This window comes from Gobius niger, assembly GCF_951799975.1.
Source record: "Gobius niger genome assembly, chromosome: 1".
Lineage (NCBI taxonomy): Eukaryota > Metazoa > Chordata > Actinopteri > Gobiiformes > Gobiidae > Gobius > Gobius niger.
In genome coordinates, this window is record NC_136852.1 from 7,947,284 (window position 1) to 7,960,698 (window position 13,415).

The 13,415-nt window shown below is 41.8% G+C and overlaps 1 protein-coding gene across 1 annotated transcript in view; it reads right to left on the reverse strand.

Moving 5' to 3' along the window:
• Window positions 1–1,654: 1,654 nt before the first annotated feature.
• The window catches only part of LOC306976238 (mitochondrial intermediate peptidase-like), a 45,925-nt gene continuing 34,164 nt past the window's right edge, over window positions 1,655–13,415 (reverse strand). The window contains exon 19 of the mRNA XM_079574136.1: window positions 1,655–1,884. Coding sequence (XP_079430262.1) covers window positions 1,784–1,884 — 101 coding nt within the window. The 3' untranslated portion in view covers window positions 1,655–1,783. The remainder of the gene's footprint in view (window positions 1,885–13,415) is intronic.

Here is a 13,415-nt window from a genome sequence, read left to right on the forward strand (position 1 = left end):
AGCATCGTGCTTATGCTAACGGTTAGCTAGCGCTAGCTACAACTGCCGTTTTTTCACTTCTACTGAACAATATGTGAGAAAATATCCATATGGGTCCGATTTACACTTGACTTTATTTATGTGTGATAAATAAGTTCATATTCCACCAGAAAATGGCTAAAAAGAGTGGCCCCCTTCTATGACGAGATGCCGTTTGTTTCGATGGCGGGGCAATGGCGGCCTCTAGTGCTGTGGCCAAAAAGCAGAGCTGCCAGCGGCCATTGGGTTCTACATTAAAGCCGAACTAAGTAACTTATGCCCCTACTGGCCATAAGCGTTGCTGCATGTTGCGTTTTTTTTACTCATTAATTGTCTGTGAGAGCAAGCACTACGCTGACAGAAAAGACGAAGGGACAGAGGGATACTGTGCATTGTGCCACAACCAAATTACACAATGTAGATTATTTTTTTTCACTCAAACGTGGCTGTAAATACTGCAAAAGTGGCCTGCTAGCTTCTACTTTGTTGTTCCATTAGTGCGTATTGGTGCTCCGACCCGGAGACAGGGAGGTTGCAAGTGTGGTTTTCTGGCCAGAGACACCAGAAGGAGATGAAAGACCCTCCAATCATCCCATTAACACTTGTATTACCCCCAGAGGGCTACAATAAGGATTTATTAAGGGAAACACGTTACTTAGTACTGCTTTAATATTCAAACTAGGCTATGAATAACAAAAGCCACCTATTATCCTCAGAAGGAGCTTTATGGGAGCTACTACTGCTGTGAATATCTCTTAGGAAGATTCAAATATTACTTAAAGATGCGTGAGTTTCTTGAAACACACCTCCAAATATGATGAGAGAACAACATTGTAACATGGATAAAAGCTCTAAAAAGTCGACTTTGGATAATACCCCCCTTTGATGTTCAAGAACATAGTCATAGTTGTATTTCGCCATCAAGGCATGTTTAATCTCCTCCGAGGCAGCGATTCATAATGCATTCATTAAATTCATGGTTCGTCTGTGGCCCTACAAAAAGTATAAATCAAGCATTGGCTTAAATGACTTGAATTGAGGAAATATATCTTGTTTTGAGCGGTTTTCACTCATTTAGACACTTTTCCTGATCGGACCAAGTTTCCTTTGCTTGTTTGAGGACATTTCAGACCAGTTCTAGGGTAAATCTCGCTTGAAATAAGAAAGTAAAATTGCCAATGAGATAAGAGCAATTTTCTTACCCCATTGGCAAAGAAAATGACCTGAAATAAGGACGAAATGTATCGAAACGAGTCAGAAACATCTCAGAACAAGTGAAATAATCTAGAACAAATGCCCAAGGACTCCTTAACTAGTCAAAACAACTAAAATTTGGATTATTATGCTCAAATTGAGATGTTTATACTGATCTAGTTAAATACTTTTTGCAGTGTACACTGTCTTCAGAGACCGGCACTGACGTCCGACAGCAGATATAACAGTGCAAGAAAGGAAAGGGTAACTTTTGATAGGTCGTTTTATATCATTATAGCAATTTCTAACCCACAAAATGTAAAATAATAAAGACGTGCTTGAAATTATACCAAAAAGTTAGACCAAAATTGAGGAAAATTCAAGCTGGAGCACTGTCAATATAAGTAAATCTGCTATAGACGGACATAATTGTCTTTTTAAAAACTGCACTTGAATGCCGCCACACACAGCTCTGACAGCAAGTGAAAAAAGTCTCTCGAGTCGTCCAGTGTCTGTGTTAGTGGACGGCAGGTCTCCTCTGATGCGCTGTGGCCTTCGGGACGGGCCTGATTCAGCTCTCAGAGTCCATCAGGAAGGTCTCGAAGTTGGGGTCGAGCTCCGACACCAGGGCGTCCACAAAGTCTTCAATGGTCGGCTGCTTCTGCAACATCCCTGTCGCACAAACACAGAGCGGGAGCTGTTAGTCGTATGGAAACTGAAGTAGGGATTTAGCCGTAGGATTTGGCGAGGCTCATTCTGCTTTCTGATCGGATACTCGTCTCAAGAAACCAAAACATAAAAGCTCAAAACAAACAACTTTCACATCAGGTAAAATGTAGGGATGCACGATAATATCGGCCGCCGATAATTATCGGCATTTATCGGCATTTTGGCGGCATCCCCGATAAAGCCGATAAAAAAAAAAGTGGCAGATAATTAGGCCCGATAATTTTAAGCTCAAATTACATTGAATCTGCGGCTCCAGCTCGCTGCCTTTCTCTCGGCGGGCGCCGCCCGCACGTCTTGCAGCCCGGAGCTGCTGCAGACTCAGGACAGCACGTTTACAGCAGCAGATATACTTCCGACTTCTGCACGTATTTAGCTGAAAAATGCGACGAGTATTCCAGCGAAACAGCTCTGCAGGCGCTCTCCGTGAAGGAAGAGTTTTTACACTTTCTACATCAAAGTAACTTCAACATTAGCACCGCAGCAAAATGAGATAAAGACGAGGAAATGTGAACCTCTGACCCGCTCACGTAAGTGAGCATTACTGGAACACAGCGGGGCCAGAACACCCATGTATTATCTTAGCATTTCTGATCAAATAAACACGATAGCCCCGCGATTAAAGCGCTATAAACGAGAGGAGTTTTACATTGATGAAATGAGCCACGCAGCTGTTTTTTTTTTTTTTTTTACCAGACGAGGCACAAATGCATAAATGAGCCCAATGCAGGATTAGATTCCAGCATTGTAAATAAGAATTCATTAGTATGATGTCAACAAAAAGAAAAATACTTGGAAGGAAGTAGTAGTAGTAATATTCTTCTTTTTTTTCATAAGATGTGACACAGATGAGCAGAGTCAGACCTGCTCAGATGATGGAACTGTAAAAACCAGAGCTTTAGAAAAAGGTGAGACTCAAACCCAAAGTAAAACTCATTATTTGATTTATATTTATACACTTGTATGTTGCTTGGAGTTAATACATTTTGGGCAGAACTGTGAACTGTTACAGTGAGTTCCAAAGTGAATACAGAAAAGTACACGGCAGGCCTGTTTTTAATCCATGGTTAAAAGTTTTTGCATGATGTTTCCTTCCAATATGAACTCATAACTAGTTTCAAAACAAGTCAGAGAAGAAATGCCGGAATCTGAGGCCGTTGTTATAAGTTCGTGGAGCCTGGGAACCGTGTGTGTCCCGCCGTTTGCCCGCTCATGCGTGGACGAGTCCCTTGCTCTCTTTACGAGTGAGCGGCGGCAGCGGCGCTTTGAAGTCTCTCCATTTCCCCCTTGTGTGGCTGCCAGTGTAAATAGGCGCTCCCCTCCTCCCCACTCTCTTCCTGCGCGGGTCACCTCCAAACTGGCACGCCCGCACACACGCTCGCCCACAGCACGACCACGATGCCAACGCCAAACGCTTTCACAAATGATGCACAAATGAGGGCAAAACGAGAAACAAGGAGGGGATTTCGAGAGGGCAAACATATACTTAAGTCCTACATTGTGTTTGACTGAGGATTTTGGGAGCAATTATGAGCCTCTCAGCCGAGCCGCTCCACATTTTCCAACCTAAAATATTATGTGTGTATGAAAACTGGTAACTTCTGAACAAAACGCCCGGACTCTTCCTCTGCTGACACTCTGGCAGGCAAATTCAAGTCCAATTACTACATTTTTAACGCCACAAAAGCAAAAATCAGTGCATATTTAATTTCTATTGACACAATGAGATGTCTGTAAATGTTAATGTATTACAAAATGAAATTCACGTTTCCACTGCAAATGGACCGCAGGGGTTGCACGCTAGAATACACAATACTGAAGGAACAACAGAACAGCCGCAATGAGAACAATGTGGACAAATAATGCTCACATTGGTGGGGTTTATCGAATCATTCAGAGATTCAAGGCAAATATTTAAGGAAAGAAGCAGCTAAAAGATTAACCAATGAAGGTAACAATTAGGTTCCCCTCTGGGGCCAGGAGTCCCCAGAAAAAGAGATTGTTAATCTCAGTGGGACTTTCCTGGTTAAAAAAAGGGCAAAAAAAACATCCATCCATCCATCCATCCATCCATTTTCCTCCGCTTTATCCGGGGCCGGGTCGCGGAGGCAGCAGTCTCAGCAGCGATGACGCTCAGATTTCCCCATCCATGCACCCCGAGGCGACACCAGGCCAGCTCGGAGACATAGTCCCACCAGCGTACCCTGGGCCTTCCATGAGGACTTGTCCCAATAGGACATGCCTGGAACACCTCCCGAGGGAGGCGACCAGGAGGCATCCGAAACAGATGCCCTAGCCACCTCAGACGTGAAGGAGCAGCGACTCTGATCCGAGCTCGTCCTGGGTAACTGAGCTCCTCACCCGATCTCGAAGGGTGCGCTCGGCCACCCTGCGAAGGAAACTCATTTCGGCCACTTGTATTCGCGATCTTGTCCTTTCGGTCATTACCCAAATCTCATGACCATAGGTGAGGGTGGGAACGTAGATCGATCGGTAAATCGAGAGCTTTGCCCTCCGACTCAGCTCCCTCTTCACCACGACAGACCGATACAGCGACCGCATCACTGCTGACGCCGCACCGATCCGTCTGTCGATCTCACACTCCATCCGTCCCTCACTCGTGAACAAGACCCCGAGATACTTGAACTCCTCCACTTGAGGCAAGGACTCCCCACCGACCTGAGGATGGAACGTCACTTCGCAAACAAAATAAATAAAAAAGCTACATGCTAATGTTATGCTAACACCAGCTAAAGTTGTGCTAACAGCGGCTAAATGCTATCATGGGCAAAATTAACTGTTTCGACAGATGTGAAATGTGAATTCCCGTATGACCTGCCCGGTTTAGTGAGGGCTGTCTCCGCTCCTCTGGCCAATCAGAGGCAACCAGGGTGACCAGTCTGTCGGACCTGTTGGGATCGTCAGACTGGTCACGCCTCGGAAGTAAGAACAGCTGATAAGTGACGCGTCACCGCACGCCGGTGATACTTCTGATGACGGCCCAAAAACTTGTACCGGTTCAGCCCGGATTAGCCCTAGTCTCGGCAGTGAGGACGCCCGCCTAACAGTTTAGACCAGACACTGGGCCGGGTCGGGACTGCCAGTGGAAATGGGGCATAAATAGCATGGAATAATTATATTCTTTATAAAGTCCTTCCCTTTACTGATCTCAGCAGCAAATTCAGACCCTTGCAGGATTACGCGTAGACCAATGAGAACAACAGGGAACAAGGAGTGGGTCTCAGGTTCAATCAGGAGAGGGGGGCATCTAGATCACTTCTCTTTCTCCTCATTTTTCAATCTCACAGAGGTCTACTTTGATACCAGTCTTTAATCTAGTTTAATGTTTCTTAATGACAACTGCCTTTCATTTTGGCACAGTTGATTTAACGACTTAATGCTTTTTAATGCCATCGGAATCAAGACCTTCACCTTCTGGCTCGGCTAATTTTTCACCACAACAGTCTGAAACAACCTGCTGCTTTAATCCACAAGAACAGATTTGTCGTTTTTTGTCTCAGTCGAACAAGAAGTGTCTATTGCAGAAAGTATTTTCAGATGACGACCCAACCACACTCCAGGTATGTTTTCGATAAGACTCTGCAGTCTGGGGGAAGGTCTCCTGTTACGGCGCGCCCTGCCCCTCGGCTACAAGACGACACCGATGTGTGGGAGTCCGGCAAACCACGAGACTCCCGCGTCTCTGGGAACATGGCTGCCACATGAAAGCAGCGGGACCGGAGCAGAAATGATAGCAGTCATTATGAGCTCAAGCACTGTTTCTGCTGGGACGTCCACCAGCGCTCAGGGACTGAATACTCCAAACTTATCGGCTCAAGTGCAGGAATGGGATTTGATATCAAAGAGAGGCGGAAAAGTTATATAAAGGGGAGTGAACAGAGAATAGTATGTTATGTGTAACTGAATGGTGTCTTGATTTACAGCATTCAGTAACTGTGGTCATTATAGTAGCATTTTTTATTTTCCTCTCTAAACCGCTGGGATGAATTTATAACTTGGACTGAATTTCTGAGGCTTTTATCTTTAAAATAGTCCAAAGAGTAAACTACAGGGACCTCCACAGTCTGATGGTTAGAGACTGAAAGGACAGGTATCATACTTTTGCAGGTATTTGGTAATAATATAACTTTGTTGTCTGGAAAATGCTATATTCATCTAAAATGGCACAACACAAATCCTCTCTTAGTTATAGAAACAGATGGGAACACCCCCAAAAGGTCATGTTCGAAGCTGCCAGAGGAAAAACACAAGGGAAAAAGGATGATTCATTCAACAATTACTCCACCACTATAGAAGATTACTGTAGGTGTACTTGAAATCATTTTACAATAGAAGAATTAGAAAGTAGTGACCAAAATAATTACTCAAGTAAGAGTAAATATGTACTTGGGGAGAAACAAAACATAACAGAAAAACATGCCATAAAAATATCCAATAATATTTTTTATGAAGAACAAAATACATGAAACACAAACTGCATCTACTATATACTGTATGTCAACACTTAAAGATTTACTCATTGTGGAAAGAGTAAAATTTGCTTTAGTGCAGATACAGATACTTCATTACTGTATAATATTACTCAAGTAGAATTAAAGAGTGAAAATAGAAAAAAACTGGAAAATTGAGCGCTGCTACGAGTCCCAAAGATATCAATACATATACAGAAGTAAAAAGTAACATGGGGAAAACTATTCTTAAAGGTACTACTACTAGGTACTAAATTGACATTTTTATACTCACTACTGCCACCTCAGGTCTTGCGAATTAACACCTTTTTGAGTGACAGTGCAGGATTTTAGCGGCAGTCGTGGTGAACAGGTCTGAGCTCATTCTACACATTAGGACATGGCTGGAACATGTAGGGGGAGGAAAATACATAATTTTAACATGTTTAAACTCCGTCTAGTTCCTTTAAGAAGTACAATTACTTCAAAAAGTTACTCAAGTACATGTTGGGTACGACCCGTCTCTGACCACAATCTTAACAAATGCTTAATTATGGATGTACATCTTACCAAATAAATATACAGAGGCATAAGGTGGAGAAAAGTTGTTCAAAGGTCCAAAAATGCATAAATAGCTTCATGCTACATGCTAACGGCTAGCTTTGAGTGATAGTTCTTCACTTCTACTGGACAATCTGCCAAATTTTCTAAGGCAAGAATGAGACAAAACATCCATAAGGATCCATTTTCGCCAATTTTATTTGTATGTGTTTAATATTAATAAAGAAAAGTTAAAAAAAAACATTGTGATTATCATACTATAGTTAGCTTCCTTCCCTCTGTAGGCCAGGCCCTCTATGATGAGGCCAGAGGAGAATCAAAATGTTCGGGATCAAAGCTCTAAATGTGAGTAACAATTGAAATCAACTTAATAATTCACAGGAAGTTGATAAAAGCCGTGACACATTGCGGCCTCCCATTAAACTCTAATTTCCAGTCTGTTCAGAGCAGACTTAATTACACATTACTCAGTGATGTCTCGCCGGGGAAAGTGACGACAGCCTCCTCTCCAGCTGGGTCTGAACACCTGACCCTGTGTGTTTTTTGTGTGTGAAGGAAATCCAAACAAAGGCTTTGATACCATCCCCCTCACTGTCGTCTCTCACCCCCACCTCTCCCGTCTGCACCAACATGCAGACGCTTGCAGAGTTTACAGAAGTTAACCGGAGTCAGCACATCTGCCGCACTTTCTCTAATAGGCATCATTTCCTCAGATCACAGCCACAGGAGGCTCTGATGTTTTGCAATAAAATAACCCCTGCATGAGCTTACACAAACCTCAGCTTTAACCTTTATTTAAAAACAAAAAACACTAAAAGCAAATAAAGACAATATGAAAAAGACTCTCGTCATAAATGATCGAAAGCTCATTCCCATTGCAGAAAACGCTTACAGAAGGACGTGTTTATTTATTTGGAGGGAGGTGAGAGATGTCTATCGATGAAATGACCTTTGTGGCTCTGAGCTTTGATAATGACACAGAAAAATGCTCCTCAGCCTCCAGCTATTAGCCCAGTCCCATTAAACTGTTCTTCTTTACAACAACTTGGAACCAGCGCTGCAGGATTTGAGGAAAAATTTCCCGAATTATGTTTAAAAATCTGGCGTCAGATCTTGTCTAGGAGTTAACATTAAGGAGAAGACTAAAATGTGAACTGCTCAACAAATACCAGAATGAGATGTATTTGCGAACATGTTTGTAGCTAAACCAGTGGTTCTCAGCTGATATGGCGTCTAAACCACCACAATCAAATACAACTTGGAAAATATGAAGTGAGTGCACTGTTTGGAATTCTGCCTAAAGTGGTCATAAAATGTGGTCTGATCTTTATTAAATTCATACGAATGAGAATGAACAGTGCTTGCTTGAACTAATACCATCCAAACATTTACATTTGATTATACTTTTATTGGCCGTAACATGTCAGCATTCACAGGAGAGTGTGGGATAAGTAAGTACACCGCCTGAATCTCGCTGAACTGCAGCAGTTTTGTAAAGCGTCTAATCTGCAACTAATGTTACCTAAAATGTTCTGAATATCGGTGTCATGAGGCCGCAGTTTCAGACCCTGCACTTTGTCCAACGGTCGTCTTCAAGGGTCAGAAATGTTTTTCTCACATAGTTCCAACTTTGTGAACACGGACTGGTCGTCACTTTTGAAGCATCTCTGCATATGAACGTCGCTCAGTTCTTTCTGTTTCTGTCTATCTCCGTACGCAGCCCTGGTTGTAAAAAATAGACTTTAAAGCAGTACTAAGTAACTTATTTACCTTAATAAATCCTTTTCGTAGTCCCTGTGGGGGTAATACAAGTGTTTATGGGATGATTGGAGGGTCTTTCATCTCCCCCTGGTGTCTCTGGCCAGAAAACCATGTTTGCAACTTGACTGCACCCGGTGCGGAGAAAGTAATACACACTAATGTAATCAAGAAGAAGAAGCTAACATGCTAACGGGCAAAGCTAACTGCGGGCTAACGTCACTTTAAACAGTATTTACAGCCAAGTTTGAGTGAAAAAAAATATTTCCGTTGTATAATTGGATGCACAGTAACCCTCTCTCCCTTCGCCTTTCCTGTCAGCGTAGTATTTACTCTCCAAGACAATTAATAAATTAAAAAATCGTAACTTGCTACTACACCTGCAGTTGCGCTTGTGGCCTCTCGGGGGAAGAGTTACTTAGTACTGCTTTAAGCCAATATTGTAACAAGCTCCACGGCAACGACAAAAAGTTTTATATCACTAACTTTCCAGCGGTTAAAACGGTCCAAATCAGAGCTCTCTTCGTTGCTTAACGCTAACTATCAATATTGTTTGGTAGCCAAAAGAAACTCCACTACCCATAATGCAACGGGCGACCCGAGATGGGCATTCGGCTTATACACACTAATAGAATCACGAAGAAGAAGCTAACAGGCTAACGGGCAAAGCTAACTGCGGGCTAGCGCCACTTAAACAGTATTTACAGCCAAGTTTGAGCGAAAAGAAAGATCTCCATTGTGTAATTGGATGTACGATATCCCTCTGTCCCTTTATCTTTTCTGTCAGCGAAGTATTTACTCACACGGACAATTAATGAGTAAAAAATCACAACGTGCTACGACACCTGCAGTGACGCTTATGGCCTCTAGGGGCATGAGTTATTTAGTACTGCTTTAAAGTTTTTCCGCTTTAGACAAGGTTTACACCCAGTTTAGTCTGAATTTAGATCTATTTTAGACCATTTTGACCCACTTTAATCCTGATCCAACGATACCTAAACTATATATGTATATTTCTCTTCAGATGGCAAGTTTTGATCCCTGGTGGGTCCTGAGACGGCACTCAAGAAAGTTACTTGGTCGTTCCAGTTCAAATAAATGATAGAAAATGAAAAGAAAGCTCTTGTTGTGGAACATTTAAACAATATGGTCATTTTTTAGGTTCTAGATAATGAATATTACTGAAAAAAGTACCGAAGTTTCCATCCCTTTCTTGATTTGCTAATTGGAGCCATAAATAGCGAATAATTAATTTAATTGTGTTTCATCTCGTTGCCCCGTTTGAGGCTCGTATCCCTCGTGCTGCTCATAACATGTTCCAGTCACCTGAGCTGGCTGCAGGCAAAGCTCTGTAATGAAGCGCTTTGAAGTTCAGGAAGCGTCTTCCACAAATCACACTTAAGACAGGCCCCAGAAGCGGCGAGACAAGGGCGATGACAAACACGGACCGGGAGAGCCTTTGTTCAGCCAACTTCAAAACAAAGACGTGGAAGCGGCCAAGCTCAAAGAGTCAACACGGGATAAAGGTTATTTTAACAACATTACAGGACGAATATAAAGGCACAATGTGACGCACCGCAAGGCAAAAAGTGTGACTTGATGATTTATTCAGGGTTTTTAAATGACTTTTGTGGACCGTAGCCTTTGTAGAGCTTGTACATTTATATTATTTACAAGGTTTATAGGAAACATAGCTAATTTCCATGAATACAATTGCTAATTTTATCGTCAGAAGGACAAAAGCAGTTTACAAACCGCTAAAGGGGGCAAGCTATTATTGTTTATGCTTACAGAGGTCGGATAGAGCAGCCAAAATAAGAATATCTTTATCTCTTCATTTTATTAGAAGTAGGAGTACACAGTAAAGAACTTGGGTAAAAGTAAAGGTAATTTGTAGAAATACAGTATGTACTATTTTTGTTGTTACGTTGGGCATGTTTAGATTTGTGGAGAATGTTGTCTTGGTGTTCGTCTCTTGTGTTTGAAAATTAATTTCCTCACAAGGACAATAAATGATCAACTACTGAGCATTTGTTTGAGAGTAAAAATAGGAATCTAAACACACAATAATGTGGACATTTTGATTATTTCCAAAAATATCACAAAATGTGCAAGACACAAGAGGATAAGTATGAGAACATGGAGCTTTTCTCACTTAAATGAGACTATACAGAGTTTAAAAACGTCAAGTATTTTCCTCCCCCTACATATTCCAGCCATGTCCTAATGTGTAGAATGAGCTCAGACTTGTTCACCACAACTGCCTCTAAAATCCTGCACTGTCACTCAAAAAGTTGTTACTTCGAGTCTGAATTCTCGTCACGCACAAGCTTAATATAGAAGCTGCAGTTACACGTATGACCTGAGGTGGCAGTAGTGAGTATAAAATGGCCAACTTGCATCTAGTCTCTGTAAAGATGAACTCAGAGTCAAAAGATCAATAAATGTTGTACTCAAGTAACTGTACTGATGGTTCAAAATAGTGTTACTCATGAGAAAGTAAAATTACATGATACAATTAAAGCAAGAAGTACAATTACTTTAAAAACTTTATGGACTCAGGTAAATGTACTGTAAATGAGTGCTTGTGTTGATGTTTTATGGATTGATTTATCTGCTTTCTTGTAATCTTATGCAACTGTAAAATCACTTTGAATGGCCTTGTACTTTATACTTTATATGAATTGTGCTCTACAACAGTGGTTCCCAACCTGGGGGGGCGAGCCTGGGATTGCTGAGGGGGCCCAGAGCTTTGCCTGGTCAGAGGGTCAGGCCATAAATGACATTATTTGGGCAAAATAAATGGTCTAAAATCATCAAAAATGACTGAGTAAGAACTACAGGTCCAATTTCAGTTTATATGTTTAAAATAAATACTTCGTAGCAATTATTTTCCTGTTTTGATACATTTGTTGGGGCCACAGTTTTAGACTGGGGGGGGGGCGCGGCCCGACTACACGTGCAGGGAGGCTTCAAGGAAAAAAGGTTAGGCGTATTTTCTGTGCATATACATTATTATTAGTATTTTCTGTAAAAGTCTTTAAACAGAAGTGTATGAATACTTTCTGAAGCCATTATATACTAATCCAACTCTACCTTCTTATCCCGATGACTTGACAATTTAGCAAAAGTGAACAAAGCCCTTCCAGAACCAAAGCAGAGCGCGCTACAGTAGAAGCGTATATCCATTTTCCTCTCGGTGCCGTTTTCTATGGGAACTTACCGGCCCATGAAAGCTCCCTCTGTAGCGCCAGCCCGGGATCACGTCCCACACCGTGTCACCTTTGAGCCTCTCCTCCACCGGGCCACTTTCTCCTCTCCAGCTTATTCTGCATTTGAGGTTTACGTTTCAACACCGGGAACATCTAGAGGCAGGCGGCCAGGCATTCAACGCTCCCGTTACCCAGCTGCCCCGAAAGCTGAAGGAACTACTACAGAAGAGACAGGTTTGGGAAGCATTCATTCCTCTCTATAAAATACTACTAATATTTTGTACTAACAGTATTTTGAGGGAGAAAACGTAACCTCTTATGATAATGAACTAAACCCAACCCATTGGTAAGGAACAAAAGGTGGTTAGCAAAATCAGCAGTGTAAAAACTTGTAACGCTATTGTGCTAAAATCATCTATTGCTATTGTTAAAATATTGGTACTGAGGCTGGAGGCTGGAGCTCATCAAAGTAAAATTCCCACATATTGTTTGAAAAATGTACACATGAAAAGTTCAAAGAGCTTGATCTTGTACTCGTGGCGATGTTATGTACAATAGTGGTCCATCCCCAAGCCTTTCCTTCTTAATACCAGCACTAGAGCGGGACCATCAGTATATTCTCTTTCTCTCAGGACATGGACAATGTTTAATCACAGTGTAGTTTGTCCTGTGAGAGCTTAAAGGAAAAGGACACAGTTCTTCCATACTGAAATATGTTCTTACCTGAGCTTAGACGAGTTAATGCATACCTGTCTGGTCTTTGTGTGTGTCCGTGGAAGAGCGTGGTTGCTTCTAACTTCACCCCCGTTTGAAGCTATAAGAATATGCTGGGAGAGGCCAAATGCTAACAACATCTTTGGTCGTTGTGCGTGACTGAGGGCACACACAAAGACCAGACAGGTACGTATCAACCCGTCTAAGCTCAGGCAAGAACATATCTCAGTATGTAACAATGGTGGCCTGTTCCTTTAAGAAGTATGTAGCCTAAAACCTGAACGACGTACAGTGTTAATGTTCAGATGAGGAGAGTGAAGGAGAAGCAGCAAGTGCACTACAATAAGTAAATATCAAGCATTGGCTTAAATGACTTGAATTGAGGAAATGTATATTATTGCTTTTGAGCTGTTTTCCCCCTTATAGATTTTTTTCCTGAACTGACCAAGATTATACCAAAATGTATTGAAACGAGTCAGAAACATTTCAGAAAAGGTGAAATAATCTATGTCAAATGCTCAATTAAATCTTAGCTAGACAAAACAGCTCAGATTTAAAGGAGCTATATCTGATTGTACAAAGAAACAGGGTCACACAAATTTCAAATTGCTATTTCCTGGTCCAAACTCATCTCAAACTTTCCGAATGCATTTACAACATCAACATTCGTCACGGGGACTGAGTTTAAACCAGGTTTCACAACTTTCAGGGAGGAAAACTGTCACTTCACTGTAAAAAATGCCTACTAGCCTGACATTTTATG